At 38.6% G+C, this 27,279-nt stretch overlaps 1 protein-coding gene across 1 annotated transcript; it reads left to right on the forward strand.

Moving 5' to 3' along the window:
• On the forward strand, positions 1-24,288 carry pitpnc1b (phosphatidylinositol transfer protein cytoplasmic 1b). The gene is made up of 10 exons (XM_015006773.2): positions 1-669; positions 7,539-7,687; positions 14,604-14,692; positions 15,804-15,811; positions 15,937-16,008; positions 18,302-18,394; positions 19,619-19,774; positions 20,322-20,385; positions 20,961-21,047; positions 22,441-24,288. The coding sequence occupies exons 1-10, from the start codon at positions 622-624 to the stop codon at positions 22,599-22,601; spliced, it is 927 nt and encodes a 308-aa protein (XP_014862259.2). The 5' UTR covers positions 1-621; the 3' UTR covers positions 22,602-24,288.
• Positions 24,289-27,279: the final 2,991 nt, after the last annotated feature.

Genomic DNA, 27,279 nt, shown 5'->3' on the forward strand with positions numbered 1-27,279 from the left:
ATACTCTCAGACGGAGAGGGGAAAAAAAACAGATAAGGAAAACCGGCAGAGGAATTTGTGAGAGGGACTGAAAGCAGAGGAGGCCGGTTTAGAGAGGAGGAGCACCGCAGAGACAGGAAGGTTACACATGCAGAGGAATTAAACAAAGCTCAGACAGAGCCAGGAGGGGAAAGGTTGGTTAACTGCAGGTCTTTTTTTTTTACCTTAGCTAATTACCACTTTGCTCTTACCGCAGCACCAGAAAGGCAGGGAGAAAACAGCAATCAGAGAGAACAGAAAACGGAGACAAGAAGCAGCCAAGGAGAGAGTACTAACAGCAGTTAAGAAGTCGAGTCGAGATTAATTGAGGAAGAGAAACCAAAAGCAGAGACGAGCCTCAGAGGAGCGGAAAAAAGTAAGAAAACAGTAGACGTTCATTGACAAAGAGGTGGACTCAACTCCACGGACTCCTGACATCAGCAAAACAAAGGGGGGAAGGAGAGCGGCTGTAAAGAGGTCACTGTGGTCCATGTGCTGCGTGCCTGAGCAAGTCTACTATGCAAGCGAGACAACACAGATAAACAAACCAAAGCACAGTGTCTCCGTTCACCTCCAAAAGACAGTGTTCCCTGCAGCAGCACCATGTTGATGAAAGAGTATCGCATATGCATGCCACTGACGGTGGAGGAGGTAAGTGTTTGTCTTTCCCACGCTCATGCAACACACACACAAACGAACCTCCCACTACTGTAAACCAGCGAACTAAAGAGAAGGTTAATTTGCAATGTGATCATATATAATCAACTTACAATCTAGAAAAGTGTTAATGTGATGATGGGAAGTGTTTTCCGAGGGTGTTTTGGCACACTGGATCTTGAAGCATCCTTGGTTGACCGAGTCAATGCACTTGAGCGGCATCCTCACAAAGTCAGGCTTCTATTGTTTTACTACTGTCCCCCCCCACCCCCCCTGTGTGTGTGTATACTTTACAAATGAGGGAGTTGTGTAGCATTCAGAGCAAATACAGAAACTAGTCAAACTGGTTACAGCTGACCGAGACCTTAGCTCAGACAAAGCTACTTGGCCTGCAGTTTTATTCACACAGAGATCCTGCTGTAGGGAGGAGAGTGAGAGAGTTATTCCCTCAAGTGTCCTTCAAAAGAAATGTCCTCATCCTCTCCTGTACGCACCTCCACGTCCCCTCCCCACATACCCCTATCCCTCACCTCTATCTGTTACCACAACAATGACAGTGACAAATAACAGTCCAGAATGGGATTTACGGTATCAGTGCAGGACACACGTAAACTTGAGCTTGCAGCAAATCCTCTTTTGGCTGAATGTAATGCAAGTTTAAATGCAGCTTTGCCTGAGGATGTATCAAATAAAAGAAATGCTACTTCGTTTCATGCCATTTACAAAATTTAAACCAACATGCTGCATTAAAATAGGTGGATTATGCACATCTGGATATCCGCTACCTCTTCTGTTACACAATACTCTGCTTCTGTGCCGTGGAATGCTAAGAGCTACGTTTTGCTTGTGGAAAAGCTTACAGCTAATGGTCGCTCAGTTGGTAGAGTGAGTCGGTAAGGCTGATGGTTCAATCTTTGCATTCTTTTGGTTGAGGAAGATACTAATCCACTTACTGGCTGCTTTACGGGGTACACCTTGGTAGCAGAATCCACTTCTGCCTTCAGAGCAGCCAGAATTCTTCATCGGAAACATTAAACGTGAACCAAAACATGCCAAAAGTTGATGTAGATCTGATAGTTGAACCTCCATGATACCCATCTCTCATTCCAAAAGAGCTCGACTAGATTAAGATCAGATGACGGTGGAGGTCTTTTGAGGAGAGTAAACTCATTGTTCCTGTTTTGTCACAGTGCATCCTTCTGTAGAAGTAGTCATCAGATGAAGTTGTTTTCACCATGTCTAGATTTTTAAAAGCACTGAGTTGAAGTCATGTGACTGATATGTTTGCTATTTGCGTTAGCAAGCAACTCCACAAGTGCACCTGATAAAGGCCATACTGGGTTTACTAACACCAGACATTTATGAAATTTGGAATAATATTTTACCAGGGAGATGTTCTTCAAATCACATTAAATTTTCTTTATTCATTCTATGTAGACATCTCTTAGCATTGTAACATGGTTTAAAAGATCTCTGTACACTTCATTAAAGCAAAGCTGTCTTTATATGTCAAACACTGTACGTCAGCGAGCTAAATATTTGCATTTCAACTTGAGCATAATTGATGAAAATGTCACAAGACAACAACATCTCTGGAGGGCAGAGTTGGTGCTAGTTACAGCAAATGGTTATGTCAACAGGAGACTGTCACTGCCTCTGGGGTTTTTAGGTTTAACATCCTAGGTTAGCAGCGTGACTCACCGGAGCAACTGCAATTATTAAAGGGAGCAACCTTTTCAACAACACAAAAACTGAAACAATCTGAGTAAATTCACCACTACCTGAGTGATTGCTATATACAAGAATTTTTTTTTTTTTAAATCAATAAATGAACTGTAAACCGTTCGACTTTTGAGGACAGAGCTGATGGAAACTTTAAATTGTTACTTCAGCAACATATGGTGCTACTGTAGTGCTTACACTAGCTTGCATCTGAAGAAGAAACAAGTTTTATTTTTAGCTGTTTTTTCTGAAAACACCACTGAAGTTTTTCAATGCTATTTTCTATGTTGCTCTTTGTGTAAAGATACAGATTGAATTTTTAAGTCACACTTCCTACAAAGCAGATTTCCATTTTGGGAATAGATTTAGCTTAACTTTATTACTTGTGTAATTGCAGCAAGTATAAAATAAATTTCCATTTTCAGTCAGACACAGCAGCAGCTGTTTGCAACTTTCGAGTTATAAGACAGTTAATGATCCACAATCTTGCGGAGTTGATTGTTTTAGTTTATATGCATGAATATAAATGCTGTAAAACTTACAACTTTACCAATTTAAATTCTTGTCAAAAGGCCTCGAGAGAAATTTTCCTTTAAATCTGAATGCACCGTGAGGAAAATAGAAGTTGTCAGATGGTCATTTCTGTCTGTTAAGCCAAGGGTGGATTAGATGGATGTAGATGTTACTTCTTCATCTTCCAAACTGTAATTATTACCTCAAGTCCATTCGACTGCTGCGAGATTTATTGCTAACAACAAGAATACTTCACTGTTACAAAACCGAAAAGAAATCGTAGATGTTTGAAACTGAAAGTGAAACTGATAGCATGACCGACTTTATGCTAAATCGGGTAAATAGTCTGCCTGGTCCCTTGAGGGTTGTCAAATAATGTAAGAAAAGTAATTCTCAGAAAATAATGAGATTCATAAATATGAAAACCCAAAAATATAAATAAAAGGCAGTGATGTCAAGACAACTGTAACGTTCCCCATTTATATGCAGCAGAATGATGTCAATTCCACAACCTTGATCCTAAAACGCTATTCACAACAAGAGTGCATCAACAACATGACAAGACCAAATCTGGCTTATTTCCTGTAGCTTAGTTCATACAAGGACTTTTTAAAATGCTTGCACATAAGACAAGATGGGAAACTGGCAGCAGATTATGAACTAACCCTCATTAAGCCAAATGATTAAACTACTCTGTTTTTACCTTAACTAATCATATTAATGTAATCTATTATCAATTAAATTGTACGACAAAAATAAATCTTTCCTATATACAGCGTTTCTGTGGCAGCAAAGTTATCAGTGCAAATCACTGTATAGAACCCACTTTTCAATCACAATAATTATTGATTTATTTCCAAAAAAAGCTTTTATCAAATCTTTTTTGTTTTGCGGTTTAAAAGCAGGCCATTAAAAACAATCTTGTATTTTTATCTTAAAGGACGAAGGGAGTGCCAAGGCAAGTTGGTTTCCATTTGTTTAGAACTGGAAATTGCAGCCGAGCACATGCGCATGAGAGATTTAATCATAAGGAAACTGAAGTATATTTTCTTCCGTTCACTTGCAGTCACACTGACACAATGAGCAGAGTTTCCATCCTGATGTGACAGGCTATATTTACACCTTTCCAGAATTCGTGATGGTTGCATTGCTTTAAGACTGGTCTTAAAAAAAACAACAGTAGGAGGAAACATGCCAAAAAAAAACTGTCAACAGTGATTTAAGGGCAGAAAAGTCTTTAATAAGGTGAGAAGATCTATAGCATGTGTTGGAGGTACTCAGTGCTGCGGTGTTAAAAGTACACATTACTATGATTAATTAAGTCAAATAAACATCCAATGAGTAAATATTGAATGTTGACACTCCATTGTAATTGGAACAAGAAGGAGTGTCACAAGATGTCAGAAGTGAAGGATGGTATGTAGATGTCTACCCTCCTCATTTCTTTCTTTCTTTTTCCCTATCTTTTGCTGTTACTTGCTTTTAATTAAAACTCTGCTTTTGTGCCCCTCCAATATAGGGCAACAAAATGAATTGCATTACAATGGCAACAGAGGAGCAGAGTACTTTTAATAAACCATTCTAGTGCCGTCATTGTAATGGCATTAAAGCTTATTAGATTTTAGGGAATAGTTCAACCGTGATGCGCAGTAAATTACAAAAATAACGCAGCAACTGGTTAACACTTGAAGTAACACAAAACTGTGTAATTTGGGCTAAAAGAAATGACAAAAAAAGGGACTGTAGATTTCTGAAAATACACAAGCGATTCTATCAGGCTGAGCACAGCGAGGATCACTTCACATGCCCAAAGGAGCAGTAAAAGAAAATACTCCATTCACAGTGCCTCATCAGCAGCGGGTACAAACTGGCGCTGCAGCAGAGAACAAAGTCCCATCTTCCTCATTAGGACTGTACACATTCACCCTCCCTGGCCAAATTAAATTTTAAAAATTCAGAAATGGGCACTTCAGGGCAATATTTATACACACCAATAGGCTGTTAAGGAAAAAAAAAAAAAAAAAGAAAGAAAACGAAAGCTTGCACCCAAGAAGCCGTGATCAAGTGTCTGTCAAAACAAAACCTAACGCTGCAGCTGTGATCATGGCCTGTTTCATGCTACTACTTCCTCATTGCAGATGATTTTTCTATTATTTCTTAAAAGGAAAAACAAAGTCACTGACTTGATATAGCAGACCTTTTATCTGTGATTTTATGTAATACCTTCTTGCCTGTGTGATTTAAAAAAAAAAAAAAACATATTTCAGCTTTTGTTTAAATGCCAAGTCAATTTGTCCTTATCCTCCCAAAATCACAAAGACGGCTGTGTACTGCAAGGCTTGTTATTTCAAGTTAAAGATCCAGAGCAGCTTTTGACTTTTAAGATTAGACAAAATAGCAAATATGAAAGCTGCACAACAGAGGTGTTATCTTAATGAGGGGATCTTCTTCTGTTGTTGCAACAGTGGGACTAAAGAACTGCTGTTTGCAACCACAGCAGGTCCAACCCATCAACCACACCAACAAACATCTCAGGATTTTCACTGAAAGCTGCCACAGGAGACCCTTTAGGTTTTGTGGTGCTGAGTGCAAATTGCTATAAAGGAAATTTCTATCTTTCTCATAATCAGCTGTAACTGTGATGTCAGAGGGTACATTGTTTGGCAGGGAGAGGCTGCTGTTCTCATGCAATGAGTGTTATTATTTAAGGACAATGTGTCACTTCATCCCAAACAGTACTTAGATGGGTGGCGTCAACAGAAAAGCCACAGACATGCCATGTTCCAAGTTATGCTAGTAATAGATTGCACCATAACAACTTGGGCTGATCAAAGAAAATGAAACCGAACGAAAAGTGACAATTGCAGAAGGTTCAGTAATGGACGCTGAACTCTGGCATCAATGCTTAATACAATTAAGACAAAAGTTGTGGTTGTAAAGTATCGTCAGTCTGTTCATAATTCACAACCAGTGTCATCTGAAAGGGCTAGTATAATGTAAAATGTACTACACCACGTTACAATGTTATTCCTTAATCAAAAACATGCCTAGAGTGTCGCTTTGATTCGTTCAAGCATATTTGAGAAATCCTTGAATCTCCTGTGGCAACCATTCACGGCTGCCTAAAAGCTAAATGCTCTCACAGCAATTAGCAAACACCTGGTGGAACTGGGAGTCTGCCGAGATCGCCATACAAACTACTTCTCAGTCCAGTGCTCCAAAGAATGATGGTAAACGGTCAAATGAGAAGCACTGTTGTCATGATGTGCTGAACACTGAGTATTCACTGAGTGGACACTTGATTCAGTCTTAAAGAGACTGAATCCCAATTTTTTCAAGGCAGTCAAACTTATTTTGTGTTTGATATATACAGCAATTTTATAAGTAAGATCTGAAGGCAACACAATTACTTGGATGGTACTGGATGGTAAAATGGTGCTATGCGACTGCACAATATAATAGTGTCCCTGTAAGGAAGTTTCTGAGAGAAACGAGGGTTTTTTTCAGAAAAAAAAAAAAGCGCTACACATTGTTAATGGTCAGAAAAACTGTGTCATTACTCTATCCAGACAAAAAAAGACACTGCTAAACACAGAACCAGTGGACAAGGATTGCAGAGAGAGAGAAATATATGGGGCACATATTTATTGGGGACAAAAGGTCCGTCATTAGCTTTATCTAGGAAAGAGCCACTGGTAAATAAAGACAAATAAAATCAGAACTAATCTACTGAAAAGAAAAAGAAAGACTGCACAGTTTATAGCAGCAGAAGTAATTTTGTTGGCTCCCCCCACTAAAAAGACACAGCTAAACAAGTAAGCACCCACCCATGCGTACTTTCAATGTGAAACAAAAACAAAGAGAGTACACGGTAGTGAACTTAAAAGTGACTTATTATGCTTCCTTGAAAAGGTTAAGATACGTCTATGAGCTGTACAAACAGTGTTAATTACATTGTTTTGCACTAAATTTTCCAAGATAATGAAATTTTAGTCTGGTCAGTTCGGCCCATTTTGAGCTCCTTTCAGAATGAGCTCTTTTAGGGCCTCTTGACACTTAAATCCAAATAAGCTGCTGCTGTAAACTCAGTGTTTGCACTTTCACATAAAAATAGCTTCAAACAGATGAACAATTATACAACCATGTATCTGTGAAAAGCAGAAGAGAACCAACAAGAATGCAGCAAGAGGTCTCTGAATGGTTAGTCAACAGCAAAACACTTGTCTTTTCCAGCAGCCATTGTACAGCACATACAGCAGTAAAACCAGATGGAAATCCACCTGGGTTGCTAGGTGATGGGTTGGACTCAGCTGTGGTTGCTAGGTAATGGTGCAATGCCTGTTGATTAAGCAATCGGGAGTTTTTCAAACAGCTCATTTTCCAGACACCAAAAAATACATCAACTTATTGTCAAACAACATTGGCATTATTTTTTTATAAACAGTTGGGCTGTTTTTAGAAGAAATTGAGACCCAAACGGAAGTATAAGAACATGCAAAACGTGAATTTTGCATAGTAGGCTCCCTTAAAACTTAGCATTGGCTTTTTGGAACATGTTTTCTAAACACATTTTCTTTTTCTCTGTCTCACCACCATAAACATTTTCCTGGTACGTTTCCGGTCTCCAGTACAAGATTGGGCAGCTCTACATGATCAGTAAGCACAGCTGTGAGCAGAGCGGTGGGGGCGAAGGAGTGGAGGTGGTGAGGAATGAGCCGGATATTCACCCTCAGCATGGTCCTGGACAGCTGACCGAGAAGAGAATCTACCTCACCAGGTATGAGATCATCTCTTTAAAGATTGTGCTGCTGTGTCAATAATCCTGTTTGCAACCCCAGTCCCAGCCTTAAGTTGCCAGTTCTATCACTCTGATAACAGATGCTGTGCCATCTTTAGTCTCTTGCCCTCCTGTAAAGCTTTGCATCTTTTAGATCCAATCTTCAGAAAGGCAACTGTAACCTGTCTACATCCACATTCAAGGACTCTTTTTGTCCGCAACAGGCTTAGTGAGAGTTAAAGTGGTAGCTGCTATCATTCCCTGAGCTCATCATCCAGTAAACCTTTAAGTGTTCTAATTGTGTAAGTACAGGCCTCCAGCTGGGAGGAAAACGTCCACATCATCTTGATGGCTGTAATTGCAGGATGTGAAAGGAATTTAAGCCTCTCATCATTTTCTCTCTCGGTGTTGAAAATTGAGCTGTCAAAGGCTTTAAAGCATGTGAATAAAAAGTGAAAATTATTATTTTTTTAATATTAGCACTACCAACAGACATCAATTATATCATTCTAATTTTTAATCAGTACTATGTCTCTTAATGATGGTTTTATTGGGGGGGGGAAATATGTTGTTACTTTATACTTATATTCCCGTTGCACACCGTGGGGTTTCAGTCAGGGTCTTCAATAGACGTCATGCCTGAACAAGACACACGCTGTGCATGACAACGCAAAAACTATGCACCACACCTATCAACAGGCATCCCATAAAATGCAAATAAATAAAAATACGCCAAGTAAAGCAACAATACGTATCAAGCACAGGCAATAGCGCACATAATTGAACAGCCAACAATTTAGCAAAACATTTCTATGTACCCCAGTTAAGCTCAATGTCAGACCAAACTGCTCAAATAGCACATGTGAACTATTAAACGAAAAAATGCTCAGTAAAGTCTGTATTAGAATGTAATAGAAAAGTAACTCACCCATAACTTGTAAATAAAATTCGCAGGGTGTTGTGCTCAGTGCTAGCTGTTAGCCACTCGTAGCGCTCATAGATACAGTCTTTAAAATACCTTACAAAGTTCTTACTGGTCTGTGTTGGTGAATCCAGGTTTAGTGTGGGGTTTACATTATTAATTTTTTTTTTATCCAGTAAAGAGCGTCTTGAAAAAGGCAATTTTCATGAATCTGCAACTAGGTCAACATAAATTGAACCGGAAGTGGCTACCATTTTGTAAATACGAAGTTCACTACAGTGACCGATAACCCAGGGGAAGCTTTTTACTCACAGCTGGGCCTGTGGGACGGACCGTCATTGTATGTCAATTTTAATTGGCTGATAATTATGTCAGTCATGCCAACTATGGCCTGTTGCATGGCATTTTTCCGACGGGGTAGCTGAATTTGTCCAGCAGGCCCTGAGGCGGAGCTGCTCGCCAGATGCGTTTAAGGCACTTTTCAAAGTAGGAAATTAAAGTGATTTATACAATACATTGAAACTTTCATTTAATTTTAGCTCTGAATAATTCTATAATTTGTGCATACACAAACATATAAGTACAGCTGAATTTTGCAAATCCAGTGCAGTAAGTTTATTTATAAGCTCAATTTTCCCTGTTTCGTGTATTTTACTTGAACTTAGTCAGGATAAAACTCCCTTTGAGACATACTCAAGGATACCAGATAAGTATAAACACATTAATTTATTATTTCATATTCTGCCCGCAGGCAGCTTGGAGAACACATTCCACATGTGCTGGATATCACAAAGAAAGTGTTTCTGCCAACATTGTATTTTATATGTCTTCTGGGCAAATGGCTACTGGTTTAAAGGAGCTGAATATAAATAAACAGATGGATATCAGTGTGAAAAGTGAAAGTCAATGTGGAAATCTATAAAATTTTAATGTCCCTAATAGCCACTAATAGCTGTTTTATTTTAATAGGCTGCCATTATAAAAAATATATACTTCTTAATTGAATACTAAATAACAAAACATTTTTCCAATAAGTCTGTATTGTATAATTAAGGAGATTATTTTTTCTGACTCGTGTGATGTTGGGTATATATATATATAAAAAAAACATAATTAAATTAATGTTAAGCCCTTTAAAGCCTTACTCTTGCAAAACTCTTAATCTCAACCTTATCAGTGGAGAGAAACGACACCAGTAGAACCAGAACTAGCGTGACTGGCCATCGGTCAGGACTTGATGGTGCCTGAGAAGACAGAAATGAGGGACATAGAAAAGCAGTAGCTCTGAACATAAAGGTGTACTTTATGTTCAGGAATATTACACAGGAACAGTCTTTAAATAAATACCACTGTGTGCTGACAGATGTTGTAAGCTGGTTAACTATTTACATAGAATTTGTTTACATGAAAAGACTAGATGGCGTGTAAACCTCTCGAGTGCGGAAGGATACAGGTTGAGGCGTCACGTTTTAATCATTATTCCTCAAGTCCTGTAGCACCTTTGACATATGTGTGTCACTATTGGTCTGCCCCCCATTTTGTACAGTGTGTGTCTATCAGAACAGAGGGTGTTGAATTTACATTGTTGTACTGGGTTAAGGTTAGATGGTGGGGTTTAAAGTTCAATGTCTCCTCAAGTTTTCAGACAGTTCTTAGCCAAATTGTTCAGAAAAATGTCAAGCTGCTGTCAGTTCAACAGGTAAGCATGCATAAGTGAGTTAATTTTCATCAGTGTAGACAGAGCATCTGCATAGCATTACATGAGAATAAGTAATATTACTTAGTCATTGTTATGACATTGATGTAGCACTTACATAACTTCAAAGCAGAGGAGCAAGTGCAGTATATTTGCCATTTTGTTGGTGCAATATTCAATATGTACACATGTTCAAAATTATGTGGAACCCTGGCTGAGCTGTTGCTTAAGTCCCAAACATGCATGAAAATGAAGCTAAACCATGATCTACTATAAATCAAAACAGGTATCAAATAATCTGATGGGGGGATTATGAATGGTTGAAGGGAAACTTTAAATCCAGAAGCAGGTGTAGCACCAGAAAGTAGGAATTGGCTTAAATTATCTCTCACTCCAAATAGAGCAACATCTTGGTAGCCAAATACCTGCAATGAGGCTTCAAAACTGCATATGACAGATCAATGGGTGAGGTTACAGTAGCTCGGTCCATTTATTATATAGTCTACAGTCTGGTACGTACATAATTGATGCTGGATTAGATTAGCAGAAAAAGAGCACGAGGAAACTGTGTGCTGCTGCAATTTGTTGTTTCAATTCATGACTGTGATTGGTTGCTTTAGTGTTAGGTGACTGATAACACTCAAATAAACTCTTCAGGAATAGCAATAACTTTGCACCCTTAATTACATAAGTACCTGAGCAAAGTCTGCTCAAGTGACATTTTGAATTAATCAGATTTTGCTGCCATTTTGGCAACCGGTCCACCAGAGATAATGTTTATGATTTATATCAGAGATTACTGTTATGGCTGTGCCTAATATTGAGCTGGGAGTGCTAAGGCTATGAAATTATCTGATAACTACTTCCTCTTTAGTGACAACCTAATACTTATATAATAGCAAGTGAAAGGTATTGATTAGCCCTTGTCAATCAAGATTTTATACACTGCGTTCATTAGTAAAGGTTGACATAAGCCCCTTTCATAACATAACAGGCCGTCAGAGTAAAATGTCCTTTTAAATGAACAAATGAAGCGCAAACCTCCACACAAGCCTTCCTTCAATTTTGTGCCCATTTCAGTCATAATGTGCACACAGTTGATTAGCTGGGTGACAAACTCTGATGACGACATGGTTGCAACTCACTGATAACCAAACCCTTTTCTTGTTGTTCCTTTTGGGATTTTGTGCAAGTCTGCAGTGCGGCATAGTCTCGCTTGTTTAGCTCTATTCTGAATGATTGCTTGAGTTAAGCGGGTGAAACAGTCCTGCCAATTTTTTACAACCTTGTTGGAAATGGAGTGACGTTTTTGCAACAGACTCCTTGATGTTACACATAAGAGTCATACTGTCATGTGACCAAAGTTTGCTTTATTTATCTTTTTCATGATGGAGCTCATTGCATGGCTTCGTTTGATGCAAGCTTCATCTTTGTCAGTGGAGCATCTTAGAATAAAATAAAACTTCCATAAAGAATCCAGAGCTCAAAGGAGCTCATCATAAAAAAATAAACATCACAGTCACCCATGACACTATATAGCATAGGAAACACAAAGATTATTCAAAAGTTTAAAAATGTGAAGTAGAAAAAAAAAGCATAAAAATCCATCTATTCAAATTGAGTGATTATGGGTTTCTTTGTTGTCGGTACACATTTAACTGCATTCCACTCTTCTGAATCTTTGCCTGAAGGTGTTCATTCACCCTCTTTACACAAATCACTCCAGTAAATTCCTTTTTTTTTTTTTGACCTGTGCTTTGGAACACAAATCCTGAAAGCTGTTTTTATCACCCAGCCCACATTAAAAATATGCTTTTTTTTTGCTATGCTGATTTGAAGTCCATTTTCTTTCAGTTGTTAATTCAAAAACTAGTTTGGTTAAAACACAGTTGTCCAGTGAAAAGGGGCATTCAGTGATATAATTTGTGCAAGTCAGTCATTTATACAAAGGACAAATGGTCCCTGGTTTTGTCCAGCTCAGCAGTTCCAGAGTCATTGATGGTTTAACTTTGATCACACAAACAATACTGTTTGTTTTATTTTTTATTTTTGTTAATAATTACCTCCTTGAGCACTGAAAATAATGTTTAAATGCTTGTGAAAAATTAACTGTAAGTACAAACTGTACAGTTTGATTCAGCAAATCAGTTACTGGAAAAATATGGCAGGGGTTTCAGGTTTTAGAGCCTTTAAATTTGACTTGGACTATGGAAAAAAGACTCGAGATCTAACTCCTGGTCAACCGTCAAACTTTTCTGACTTGATTTGGAATTAGAAAATAATATTTTTGACTCTCTGTGTCTGTTAAACTAGTGCAAGAAACAGTTATTAACTGACTGTAAAAAAACAAACAAACAAGGGAGGTGTATTTATTTTCTAAAGTCAGAGAGTCAATATTAAGTCATCATGTCAACTGAAACACCAGCACTAAACATTTCATCCCTTTGTTATATTCAGGGAGTTACAGTTCTGCGCTGTTTAACACATTTATCAAATAATTTCACTATCCATGCAAACAGCTGCCCTAATTCCACCAGCCTGATTCATAAATGCTGTTTAAAGAAACAGTTTGAATGTTCCTGCAGTCCTAACCGGCTGCTCTTTGATCAGCCTACACATCTAAAGAAAAAAAAAAAAACATTTTTATGAACAGATTCTGAAATATTTTAGCTGCAGTCAGCAGTTTTCAGCAGAGATTTATGTGGCACATTAACCCACATAAGACTCCCTGATGGGACGATCTTCAAGTAAACAGCAGAAAAATTAAAGACAGTGAGCTCATTCCAGAGCTAATCCTAGATTTATTTTAGTGTTTTCTGGTTCTGTCTTAAATTGGACAGAACAAAAGCACAAATCACTTAAAAGTTTTCAGTATTGCACCTGGTTGTTTGTCTCCAACAGCACAAGCTCTTCCAGTAAAGAGCAACAGTTTAACAGAGACCAAGCTGCTTTTTTGATGGTGCAAACAGCCATAAAAAATATAGCATAATTTTATGAATTTACAGCTCAGTATGTGTAAATGTGTATAAATAAAAATGTTGGAAAATTCCAGTTGTAATCTAGATTTCTTGATTCTTTTAAAAGCCTGAATTTAATGAGAAGAGGCTCTTTCAATCTCAAGCCACAGGTTTTGGCCCAACTCATTGGTTGTTTTATTGATTTTGGCTTTAGTTTGAATTACCAACTAAAGCCACAGTTTTTCAAATCTTAAAAAAAGCGATTTCACTTCTTTTTTGCCAAATTACTCTATTTAAAGAATCTGTCTAATTACAAAAAACTACTGTTAGTGCATACCGTTTTTCTACTCCATGGTCATAAATGACAGGAAAAACTGGTTGAAAAACTAGCAGGAAAACTATGGAATTTCACCTGCAAAATTTCTACAAACAATGACTTTTAACACTGGAAATAATATGATGGAAAACCCCCAGAACTGCAAAAAATAAAACCCTGATGTGAAGTAACGAGGGTGTTAAACCGCCACCTTGAACTGAGGCAGGAGTGGTTTTAATGTGCTGCATGTTAGCTTAATCAATAAGCATATTTTCTAAAACGTGAAGCTGCTTTTTTAAATGCATTTACCTTACAAATCCCTTCACGGTTTATCAACCATGTGCGCTGTGTCCTTGTTATTTCTTCCAACCGTACTTTGAGCATAAATCAGACAAGGTTTGAAAACCACACACGGTAATTCCCAACAATGTGCAGATTAAACCAAACCAAAGAACAATTTAATTTGCTTTAAGGTTGAATTTTAAACTATTAAATGGATGGGTTCAGGGTTCATTACTCTGTGTTGTTTTATTTATTGCGTGCTCATAATGTAATCTGCTCTAAAAAAAAAAATGTCCAAAGTCATTTCCTAACCCAACGCATTACCCTAATGCAACCTCATGTCTTATTCCAATCACCACTACAAACCCAAGTTTTAATCCTTAAATAAACTCTTAAGGAAGCAAAGAAACACTCTCGCTCTGGAGGATTTTTCTAATCTATGTTTAAGTGTTGGGCGTTGGGCGCTCCTTACTGAATACACACAGAAGTACACACATGCACATAGGTACAGTCACCGCACAATGGACGTCTGCTCAATTCAGACATGTGACTTTGAAGCAATTCATCACAGCAGGTATAATTGAGAATGAGTCATACTGCAGAGGAAATAGCCTACAGGTAATGTAGCTCTAAATGGCCCAATAAAACACTTAAGATTTCTTTGTCTCCATCTTCAACCTGCCTCTTGCTCCTCCCAATTTTAAATCATTTTTGTGATATTTTCCCTTTGGCTCCAATTTCAGTAAACTGCCATCCTGGATTAAAGCTTTTGTGCCACGAGTTTTCTATGTGACAGAAAAGGCGTGGAACTTCTACCCCTACACCATCACAGGTGAGCATTTCTGACCGAAAGAGACACAGACAGACACGCCACAAGTTAAGGTGTGATAAAACTGTCTGTTCACAGACTGTTGTATTACATCATATTAACGGAAAGTTGAGTGGAAGGAGGACAGGTGGAGGTTTCCACAGTGTGGTCATTTGGAGTGCCATGTCATCTGGTGGTGATGGTCCACTGTGTTTTATCAAGATAGCATGCCTGTCGCAATAATCGATAAAGCAATTAATCGCATAATAAATAAAAAAAACGTAATAATTTCCATTGGTATTATTTATCGTATATATCTTTTTTTCCTCTCTTTCTACCAAAAACTTGATGATAAAAGTCAGTTCTGTGCTTTGGTCTCACCTAAATTGAAGGACAACTTTGTTTACAAAGGCTTCAAAATTCATGTTATTTGTGGTTTTGTTTATTTATTTTGTATATTTAAATGTCTTCCAGTTCCAGTGTTAAATGTTCATTAGAATTTAAAGTTTACTGATCTTTTAGGATGTTTTCTTGCATTATTATTTTTGCCATTACCATTATATAACTTAAAAATGGTCTTGAAACAATATTATTGTTTATTGCAATAACTTCTGGAATAATTTGTCGTCCAGCATTGTTTTCTAGAGTTCTTAATGTTTCCAACTCCTGACAAGATTTATGGAAGAAGTGATTTAATTCTCCAGTTCAATGACTATGGTGTTAATTTTCTTTATTGTCCTGCAAACTGGCCTGACATAAACCCCATAAAGTGGAGTCTTGTCAAGAGAAAGATTAGATCCAACAATACGAAGAAGTTAAAGCTCTTTCTCAATACCTCAGCAGAGGTAAAGCCCGATCTCTTCCATAACATGCTGCATGGATGCACTTATTCATACAAAAGTAGCTCCAATCATTTGGCAATACAGACATACTTTTTAGTACGCTCCCATTTCTGAATTAAAAATCCTGTTTTTTTTATTGATCTTATGTAATATTACAAATTTCTGAAAAGCTGTATTTGTGATTTTCACTGGATGTAAATGAAATCAATCTGTATGCATTCCTTACACTTATGTGCATTTGACTAATTAATGTTATTTCTCTCTATCTATATTCAATGTTGCCGACGTTGCAGAGTACTCAGTAAGTACTCTCACACATCATCTACCTATGAACACAATCAAGCTGATCTCTTTTTAGAGGTCAGTGGATTTTCTTGATCGCCTTCCTTCGCTCACTGTATGCTCTCCCATGTTTACCTCGTGTAGGTGTCGTTCGTCCCGAGGTTCAGCATCCGCATTGAGACAAGGTTCGAAAACAACAACGGCAGTAACAACAATGTGAGTACAGGCCTAACGGGGAGAAAGCCAGAAGCTGGAGTGATCATAGAAGAGGGGGAAGAGAGGCAGACAAAGGGGGAATGAGAGGAATTGCAATTTTCTCTGCAGCGCCACGAAAACGTTCATCAAATTGATGTGGCCATTACAAGGAAAACAAGCAAAGCACAAAATGCACTATTGGCAGATCTATTAACCAGACGTGCTGTGTGCTGATCATGGCTGCCATGCTGCATTTCGTCCGTGGCCAGTGCGCATCAACACACTTGGACAGAAATTTACAAGCAATTGCTGCTCCGCCTGGCCCCTTGTTCCTGCTCTGAGTAATTGATGAAACTAAAAAAAAAAAAAAGAGAGAGAGAAGACCCAACCTGCTTCAAATTACTTTGGCTCATTGAGAAAAATGCTGTGATTCTTATTTTAAAGCTCTGAAAAAGCTTGAAAATAAACTCCACTTTGATTGAAGCAGCATTATCTAACAATGATAAATGTAGTAAAATCCAACCTTTATTTATTTTTGAGTACATTTATTGAGTGGAGTGGGAAAAAAGTCTGGGTTACAAAATAATTTTCTTTTCCTTAAATCCTTAGTGCCACAATTAGTAGCACTCCATGAAGATATCTACCTAAAAATCTAAAAATTACCTGGAGATTTATTTTGTTATCTATATTTTACATCTATAAGTCACATTCTCAATTCTTTCCTTTTGCCATGGAGGTACAAATATGCAGAAATCTGTCAAATAGACACTTCAAAATGGTTAAGACAAGAGAACATGTATTGACGTGTGGAAATCTTACAGAAAATTATTTTTTTTAAGTGATGCTCACCAAAACTTGCCCACATCTACAGCCAAAAATAACAACGTATAAAATCTTGTGTATGATATTTACTAAAAGTGCATGTAATCCTGTTACATACTGATATTTGCTCCTCCAGAGATACACTGACCTCTTAGTTGCACCTTTAATTAACTTTCTCTTCGCCCAGCATGTGAGTTTAGATGTCTTCGTAGATTTACAGTTGTGCCACTGTGTTTTAATGCCGGCATCTACAGTCGCTCTCATCTCTGCCAATCAGAACCATGAAAATTAATTGGCGCACCTGAATTGAATGCTTTGGAAACTCCAGTCAATTGCATGTCAATGCACCCAGCTTTTTCTGCTTTCCAAGTTGCATTTTCCTTCAAATATTTTAGTTATGTTGAACGGAAAAATCTGCAAATAGGCAGATTTCCTATGAATAATTTTAAGTTCCGCTCCACAAAATATGAGCCACAAAATAGGCAAAGGTCCGTTACAGTGGCTCTTTTATTGATATAAATGAATCTTCACAAAAGGAATTAATGGAGAAGCCTCAACAAAAATTTCCGAGGCAGTTGAAACAGGACATCGTTTGCAGGATTTTGCAGAGTTTTCCCCATGAATTTTTAAATTCAAGGGCACTTCTCTGTTTGCTTGTATGGTATCTTCTGCAATCTTCCCCTGGAAACTTTTTTTCACAGTATCATGCAAACAAAAAAATACTAAGATTTAAAAGTAATTTATTCAGGTTAACGCTGTCTTTGTGTGTGCGTGCTTTTTTTTTTTTTTTTTTTTCATTGTTAAGTACCTGTGTGAAGTCAGTTGGAGAAATGTCAGTGAGGAACGCGGAATCTACATATTGTGACGATATGAGAGTTTTGTCACAACAACAGACTGAACGAGGAAACTAAATACCTCCAACTAGAGCAACAGGAGCATTCCATGGGAATGAGCAAGACCTTGGTTCGACACACGAGCACAACATAGTAACAGGAGCGTGGCGGACTGTTATTTCATGTTTTGCTACTTGTTAGAGTTATTAAGTAAACAATCTCAGCACTGCATTTTAAGAGATGTTACACAAGGTCAGGAAACAGATCCTTTTTTTTTTTTGCTGCTCATCCAAGTTTGCACCACACTTTCTCAAGACAAACTGCATTCTGCTTTCATAACACCTCTGTTTCCCTCGCTTTAATATCCAACATACAGGCTTGTGTTTTCCCTTATCCCCTTCTGTGCTTTTTCTCTCTATCTGTTCTCTCATCTGTTTGCTCCAGTGTGATTTCCTCCAAGGGCCTCGGGGTGGGATATACAGTAGTGAGGGGTGTTATGGTGTGTGACCTCCGTTTTCTACACAGCTACTTATCTACTCTTATCCCCGCTCGGTGCCGAGTGAGTAATGCATGCGTTTATATGTGTGTGAGTGTGTGTGCGTGTTCGTGCATCTGCAGTCATTACACTGCGTGACCTCCTCCCATCTGTCTGGATGTAGGTGTTTGGGGACAAGGCAACCCCGGAGGGGGACGTTTGCTTCCTGGACATCCTAACTGACCCCATCCCGGACAAGCACTACAAAGAATCGGAGGTACGTGGGGCAAAATAAAAATAAAAAATAAAAAATAAAAGATAAAAAAAATGAAATAAAAGCAAGAAAACGATAATAATAAAAAAAATAACATTGTTTAAAATTACTTGCACTTACATCTTTAGTGCTTATTATCCAAAGTTGGTTTTATTTTCTTTGCCCTTTTTGTCATGTTCCAACAAATTACAATGCATTTGTAGGAATTTTTATGTGCATTTACTAAAATAATAGAAAACATAAACAGTTTTTTTACATTTTTGTAGAAGTAAAAATCTAATCCAAGTGTGGTTTGCATTTGTAGTCAGTCTCCTTTATTCTGACAACTAAGTAAAATCCAACGCAACCAACTGGCTTAATTACAACTTCAATGCAACATGAATAGATGTTCTGTGAAGGCCTCAGTTGTTTTGTTAGAGAACGATAGTTAAGCAGCATTATGAAAACCAAAGAATAAAGTTGTACAGCAGAATTACAGTAGACACGTTTGTGGTCTTCGTTTTTACAAAACGCAGGAATGTAAATGGATTACTAATACTTTTGCAAGATCTGCAACCAAAGGATAATTAGCTACTGCTAGCTCTAAAATAGCTAAACTAGATTGCTCTTTTACCTCGAGCTACTTGATTGGCTACTCACTCTGCACACATAAGTAAAACCTTTATGCTCCAAAAGCTTTTAGGTGGACACAAATGTTATAATCCATTAAACTCGAATAAAAATTGTGTCTAGCTTTAGGTTTTTCTCCTGAAAAATAAAACAATATTCTCCCATAACTCAGCCTCTCTGCCTTCCTTCTCATCGGAGATTTCACACCTCTTTAGTGCCTGCGAGCCCTTAGCAACAAAGGTGAATTCACAGGTTTGTGTGCAAACAACCATGTGGAAAGAGCTTCCAGCACAAATGCGTCCAAACACATACAACCAAACAAAAAAAAACACATGTCTACAATACACCAGCGGATTATATTAAACAAGATTGTGAGAGCATAAAATCCCAACCATCGTCTGGTCGCAGGTGCATAATATGTGGTATCAGTTTTTCATCCTCAGGGCTGCGCTGAGCAACACCCTGCTTACACCTCCACACAGATATCAGTCATCCGCACACGTGCAGCAGCTCATAAGAACGTCCACAGGCGTCTATAGTTCCCTCTGAGAACACCGCACAGTTGCAGGGTTTCTGCAGATTCAGCGTATAACCCCCAATATCTTCTACCCTGTGCAGGATCTGAGTCTCTGGCGGTCAAATAAAACCAACCGAGGGCCTCTGGAGAAAGGCTGGAGGGACAACCACAGCCCCATTATGTGCTCCTATAAGAGAGTGCAGTGCAGCTTCGAGGTCTACGGCTTCCAGACCAGGACGGAGGATTTCTTGCACAGAGTGAGTCGGAGTTGTATTTCTGCCCACCGCCGATGCAAAGACCCCAGGTTTGACGACAAAATGACAGTCCTCTTTTGGTGCTGATGGTGTTTTATGATCAGAGTTTGCCTTTTGTGGCATGCTGACACAAATAAATCTTCGCCACATTAATTTCAAGACATTAGCTTAATTACAGGCAAAACGAGGGCGGGCAGTCTCAAATGACCTCTGCACTGCTTCTCGTGTAATTCAGTAGAGCTAGCTCTGCTGTTTCGGTTCTCCTCCACAACGAGGGAAAGCAATGAAGCATAAAGTGAAGCTCAAAGTGTTTGTTTATTCGTGTTCATAACCATTTCAGGTTATATTGTTGATGTAGGCTCCAAAACAGCCTATTTTCTCCAATTAATTAAACGAAAAGATGCTCTGACTGTGACGATAACGTGCTGCGTAACAATCTGAACGCTAGTATTTCACATGTGACAAACAGGACAGTAGCAGAATTCACAGCTAAGCATTTTTCGCTCCGATGTTTCTGCTCGATGTGATTTTGTTTCTTTTGTAATTTCAGATTATTAAAGACATTCTTCTGGTCGGCCACAGGGAGGCAGTCGCGTGGGTTGACGAGTGGCACGGTTGGTCAAAAGCACGCTGATGTATTTAGAGTAAAAATTTCCACGGTGCCCAGACATTCAAATTTTACACATTTTGTCATGTTGCCGCCACAAATTTCAAAGTATGGAAAAGTATAGGCAGTATGGCATGCCTTCAAAATAATCCCTCCAACTCAAGACTTTATTTTTCCTCTATTTGATATGGGTTTGTAATTTGACCGGGCCATTCTTACAGCTGAGTATGCCTGGATGTAAATCATTACATTTTAACTCTACCTGTATGTTTAGTCTTAAGTCCTTTTCAGTCTCAATCAGATTTCTTATGGGTGTATTTTAACTAAATTTATTCTCCAAAAAAAAAAGCCATATTTGTGGTATGCATGACCAGTAGCAGTACTCTCAATGTTCTTGAATTTTCAATCTATCAGTCATAGGGGTAACACTTTAGATATTAAGTGGTAATGTTGTATCCACTTCCTTCTACACCAGTCAGGCACCTCATTGTGCCAAATAAAATCCTAATGAATGTATTGCAGTTTCTGGTTGTACAAAATGTGTATTTTCTACAACCCTCTATATGTGTCGTTTCCCTGCAGGGCTCAGCTTGGAGGAGGTGAGGGAGTACGAGAAAACAATGCAAGAGAAGACCAACAGCAAAGTCAAATCCAACCAGAACAACTCAGGTGAGGTTGCTTCACCCGATCTGCACTCCACTGAAACTCCCCCGAGGACTGAAGGTGAGATTGTCCAGCTACATGTGAAAGCAGTGCAGGCAAAGGCAACGACAAGGGGAGGTGATTGCAAGTGTAGGAGCAAATAAAAACAACAGTGGCTGTGAAACATACATTTGAGATCTGTGGAAATTATCGCTGCATTCAGCAGGAGAGGAAGGAAGAAATATAAGACAAGACTGATTTTCCTTTAGTTTATGTTACGTTTTTATGTAATTTTTTTTAGTGGTCCGTTTACCAATACAAACTCCAAAATGGCGTGAATTATTAGCTGTGTAACGCTGACATGCCTGACGAGAGCAGGTTAGTGCCTTTGCAGCGCCCTACAAGTGTCCAGATGGTAGGAGTACATCTGTGGGAGAAAGGCGGAAAGGGAAGAGCAGTTGGGAGGCATTTCACAAAACATGAAGCAGCAAGAAGGGAGTGTGTGAAGAAGAGGACAACAGAAAGACAGATGTAGTGTGTGTGTGTGTGTGTGTGTGTGTGGGGGTGTGTGTGTGTGTGTGTGTGTGTGTGTGTGTGTGTGTGCGCGTGCGTGCATGCTTGTGAGTTAGGTTTAAGATAGTTCATGAAGTGATAATGCCGCTGCGTCGCTCTGATAAACAGTGTAATGCAGCCACCTGCTGCACTCCTCTCATCATGAGCCCTCTCAACATAAATAACCAGCCGTTGCAGCACTTAGCTGTAAATGTCAGACCTGGAGGGGGCATGTGTACGGGCATACAGCGGAAATCACTGTGTGTACGTGCATATGTGTTTATGTGTGTGTGTGGTCACCCTGCCCCCTGCTGGTTCATCTGGTGAACCGCAGGAGCTTGTGGGAGAAATCAAAGATAGAATTCCCAATATGGACCGAACCATCTTGAACCTGCTCTCTCTCTCTCTCTTGCTCTCTCTCTTCAATGCGTGTGATGATGAGAGACATCAAGTTGCAACCGAACTGCAGTCATTGCTCAACCTGAAGCAGCTCGCCGCACTGCTATGAACCCCTACAGGCCATAAGCAGCTAAAGCATTCAGTCGGTGTGCACAAAAAAATACTGTAGGTTTCATTTCATTCATCTGCTGTAATAAAAGTAAATGGATGTCATTTACTAGAGAGAATCTAATAAGAAGTTGAGAGCATGAGCTGAATACCAATAGGGGATTAAACTAATGGGAGCCGGAGTGTATGCCACAGATCTTCAGAATACTTTATTCATTAGAAACTCAAACAAGTGAACATAATATTTCCCTTTTTTTTTCAGTTTACTCTTCTTTTTTTTTCTATCCGGTTTCAGTTTGCATAGCGAGTATGACATGATATACACTTTTTTTTTGTCAAAACATCTGTCCATCTTTCTCAGGCGCACAGGATTCCTGCGATCGCCCTGCAATCTCCCGCTCCATCTCCGTGACAGACGAGCGTTCCCTGAAGAAGATGGGAGTGCCGACAGTGGACATGTCTGGCAAGTCAGCCACCTCTGTGCTGCACTGTCCCATTCGCCTCAACTCCACCCCGGAGTGATACTCTCTGCCCGACGGCAACACAGAAGACAAAGTCTAACTTTGTGTCAATGCCAGCAGCAACGGTTATGTGATGTTATTTGTCAAAATGCACAGAATTTCTGCAGGCATTGTTTAAAAAATTTTTTTTAATATATATATATATAAATATATATATATATTTGGGGTGCAGTTACATAGGTATGGAAAGCTAAAAGTGCTAAAGTCCAATAAATAAAACCTCTTGAAAATATTTATATGTTATGTTCACATTATTAATAAATCATTTGTATTCACATTTATGTTTTCAATAGCAGCTTAAAAAGGACATTATCCAGTGATTTACTTGGGATTCATTCAATGTATTTCTTCAGTGGTTTTAATTCATTTTAAATTTATTCTGTCATTTCGCATAGTTTGCATGTTCTCCCAGTGTGTCCAACCATAAAACGTGTAAGTGTGGTTCACTGGTTGCTCTTAGAAGTGGGTGCATGGTTGGTTGAGGACTGGTGACCCACTGACCCCTGGTAGAGGCACCAGATCCTCTGTGACTAAGCAAATTGGATGGGCTTATTGGACTCTGGCACTTTTAAATCTCCATATATGATATATCAATGCAGCTTTTACTGTCTTTGAAATTCAATTGAAAAATGGCTTGAAAGTAAACTTGAAAGCAGTAAAGTTCTCTTTATTCCCACAAAAAAATGTAAATTAATGTATCTTATCAGGTTGGCTTCTTGGTGGCTGTTGTGATAAAGTCTAGCTACTTCCTCAGGTCAAATAGTTTTTCAAGAATCAAACTCAGTGTTGGTACAATCGTTATATTAGGACAGATCTAATTCTTTTTTTTTAACCAAATCTAAGCTGCTGCAGGCTGCAGTTCCTGTTCGCTATACAGATAAAAATAGTATTGATCCTCTCATGTAATTGCTTTCCAGAGAGCCCAAATAGTTGAATCATTTCTTTAATACTATCACATTATTGTACGGCAACATTTCTTACTTTCAACTTGAGAGCACTTCTTGTGGATGGTAAAAATGTATTTTGCACAAATGCTAAAAAACAAAACAAAACAAGTCTTTTTTCTACACCAAAAAAAAACAAACAAACAAACAAACAAACAAACTCCAAGTGTCTTTATCAGACTCCAAATATGCATGTCTGCACTTTCCATCAGTTCCTTAGCCTTAGTGGAGCACGCACACCACCTGAAGGGATCTACAATTGTTTCCAGAAAGCAATCTACAGACAAATGCATAAAGAGTTTAATAGGGTAGATCTAATGAGAGCATGGTGGAGAAGGGAGGAGACGCTCAATGCAATGGATCAGCTTCTCTTCTCCCCCTCAGCCAATCATGTCACACCAGGTGTATCGACAGAGGGCAGTGAGATGTGGTGTTGCCCTCCCTCATCGCTTTGGTGGGAGCTGCAAATGGGTCAAGCCACATCTAAGCTACAATTATGGGTCAACGATGTAAATATTTATGATACAATAGTTTTTTGTTTGTTTTTTTTTTAGATGGGTTATTAGGTTAGTAGAATAAGAAACAGTATGAAAAAAATAATGTATGCCTGTACTAAACAAATGTCTAGCATGTTTTGAGTTTGATGTACTTTGTGTGAAACAGGTGGGAATGTGCTAATAAATAGCAGCATATAATCAGGTGTGTGGTATTTGGATCAATAAATATTTTTTTATTTCTCATAAATGATTGAATTGTGTCATATTTCCACTAGTAAGTAGCGATGTCAGCCATGTTGGATCTGTATTTACACATAAAAATCATTGTGGTATTCACACACACAGCGCTTTTTCTATTCACGTTCTTTCAAAAATTCCACATTTTGTGACATTACACCCACCATTTTCAATGCATTTTATACAAACTTCGTGAAATAGAACACAAAAGTAGTGGACAAGATAGGGTTTAAATACATTTCTCAGCAAAAAAAATAAACATAGGCATGCATACATTTGAAACCAGATATTTACTGTATTAATGGACATATGATATTTATCGGTGTCTTCTATCAGACCAAATCAATGAGTCGTTTAAATCAGTTAGCGCAACCAAAATAATTTCTAATTTGTAAAACCTATACCAAAAAAAAAAAAAGACTTTGTGAGGCTGAAGTTGGTGAGAGTCATCATCTACGATAAAACAATTTAGCCACTCTTCCAAAATATATTTCATGCACAACTACAGTTTGTAAATGCACTAACAGGCAATTACCTTGAAATTTGGAGACATGTTTTATTCTAACAAAACTAAGATGAAAAGGTTTAAGCATTGTTATTTCCACTATCCTAACTCTGAAAAGAAAAGGCAACAAATATTTAACTGCAATCTCAAGACATCAGTCAGGAAGTCAAATCCAAACCATAAAAGGATCTTCCAAATTGGAAAAATAACACCAATTCAAGTACAATGTAGTCAGAAGTAATGCAAACTGTTATGTGAAGCTTGTGAAGGGATAACTAGAATATCTGACCCGAGTCATACAGTCTAAAGGTGCCGTCATCTCATCAACTACTTGTGGAAACAGTTTTGACAGCCTGCAAATTGCAAGAAATTAAAAAAAAATTTGGTAAAAAACAGAAGTAAAGATTGGGAGTTGGGCATGAGTGCATGTCTGTCACCACAGCGTCAATTTAAAACTCAAGACGTCTTCATGACAAAAGCCCTAATTGTTACAAAGAGACTAGAAAACTTCCTGTGATTGACAGACGTGGCAGCTCGCTTTGAACAGCATGCTAAATAGCTCTCATTACGGGGCTCATCATTGTTGCTTCTTTTATCCACACAAATCAGGAGCCAGCATGACAGATTGTTGCAAGCTTCCAAACAAAGGGCGCTGCAGACAGGCGTACACATAAAAACACACCAAAAAAACATAAGTACATTCGCGCAGCGTCTCCTTTTACAGTAGCAGCGGGAGGTTGATATAAAGGAGCGACTGCTCACCGCAGCCAGGAGTGCTCACCAGTGGTGCAGAGGGAAGCACAACCTGCAGGCTGCACTGCATTAACATTACCTCCTTCCGCCTTACCCCTTTGTCTCTACCATTAAATTTTCTCTCTCATTATTACCACCTCCACCAGTATCCCCGCCACCCCCCACTCCCGTTTTACTGTCTCTCATTCCTCCTCCTTCATCATTGCACTCTCGTTCTTGAAATCTACCTTGATCTCCCTTTCTTTCTTTCTTTCCTTCTTTCTTTCTTTCCTCTTTATCCTCATCTGTGCTCCTCATGAGGGTTTCTAAAGAAGATGTACTGTGTTCATTATATGGAAATGTTCCCCCTCCTACAATATCATACATTCTAACCCTGTGGAGCTGGAATCACCCTGCTAGCAGGACTTTATCCATAAAACCCCACAAATGGGCTGGTGGAGGAAAAAGTTGAACTTCTTCAGAGCTTCATCAGTCAGCAGCATTTTTATTGTGGAGCACATTTAGAGCAGAAACTGGAACTAAACATCATCGGCCATGTAGTGGAAAAATAGTGAGAAAGCAGCAGTTTTTTTTTGTTTTTTGTTTTGCCAGATGGCACAAGGACATATGAGGCCCTAGATTTCATTTGGGGGCTTGTGTAGAAGCCCAGGGGTGGGTCATATTTTCCCCCAGTGGCCACATAAGCACTTGTCACTCCCAATACTTGTACAACTGATAATGGGGCTTCGTTTAAAAAGAAATCTATTAATCGATTTGAATCAATTTTATTTCTACTGATTGATAAAACCCTTAAGTTGATCCTTTTAAAAACATCTTTTTCCCCATATAGCCATTGTCAGTTACACAAGCGGTGTAAAAAGACAGTGTTATGCAAACTTCAAGGCAAATGTCTGAAAATGTTTTGGATTTAACAAAACAGGAAGGAAGCAATGAACTGAACAAGAGGCAAATTATATGCAAGATTTTCTCCGTGGAAGTGAAATATTGTGAAAACGCAACAAGCTGGCAGACTGGCTGGTCAGGATTGCTGACTTTTTTTTTTTTTTTTTTAATCTCTGCTTTTGCCTGGAAAGAAAGGCTGAGAGAATGGATGAATTCATCACCCTTCAACAACAGGCTGAGGGTCGGTTTCTTTGGCTGATGATGGGCTCTCTTAATTATGGAAACAATTGCGCTTAATTGAAGCCAAAAGACGCTGCAGAAGGTGTGTCAATTTTGCGGCAGGTTAGTACGTGTGCAGTATGCGTCCCGTCTCAGCTAATGTGGTAGAACATGTCAAAAAATCTGTAGCAGCCTCTTTTCATGCCAAATATCTAGAAAGAAGATACAAGAGGTTTTTTTCCCCCCTGTGGTATGTTTTTTGATCCCTATTTATTTTAGCACACTTGCTGCCTGTTCTGCAAGTAGAAAGTAGCAGCCAATTTGGAAAATAAGTGACTAATCAACTAAAGCATGATTAGCTGAAGAAAAAGAGCCAAACTATGAAAGACTAACCCATACATGTGTTATAAAAACTGCACCTAAATCACAGGAACTCTGAGTTCTAACTCTTTTTGGCTGCTTGATTTCGTTCCCATCGTACTCAAACATCTACTGGCATCAGCAGGAATCTCCAGTCTTAACATCAGAGACGGCCAACTTGAGAGAGCGACCAAGCTTTTTGCTGCTTTGATAATTACTTATTAATTTATTTACAACCACTTGCATGTGCATAAAATGTTTTCCTCATTCAAATAGAAGCAG

The sequence above is a fragment of the Poecilia mexicana genome, unplaced genomic scaffold (assembly GCF_051168715.1).
Source record: "Poecilia mexicana isolate PSO_F unplaced genomic scaffold, ASM5116871v1 scaffold_16, whole genome shotgun sequence".
Classification (NCBI taxonomy): Eukaryota; Metazoa; Chordata; class Actinopteri; order Cyprinodontiformes; family Poeciliidae; genus Poecilia; species Poecilia mexicana.

Bases quoted from the DNA above. Each gene is read 5' to 3' on its own strand.
- pitpnc1b (XM_015006773.2), top strand. From the start codon at position 622: ATGTTGATGAAAGAGTATCGCATATGCATGCCACTGACGGTGGAGGAG. The intron at 16,009-18,301 runs GTGAGTACAGGC...GTCTGGATGTAG, and splicing joins ACAACGGCAGTAACAACAAT to GTGTTTGGGGACAAGGCAAC. The intron at 20,386-20,960 runs GTTGGTCAAAAG...GTTTCCCTGCAG, and splicing joins GTGGGTTGACGAGTGGCACG to GGCTCAGCTTGGAGGAGGTG.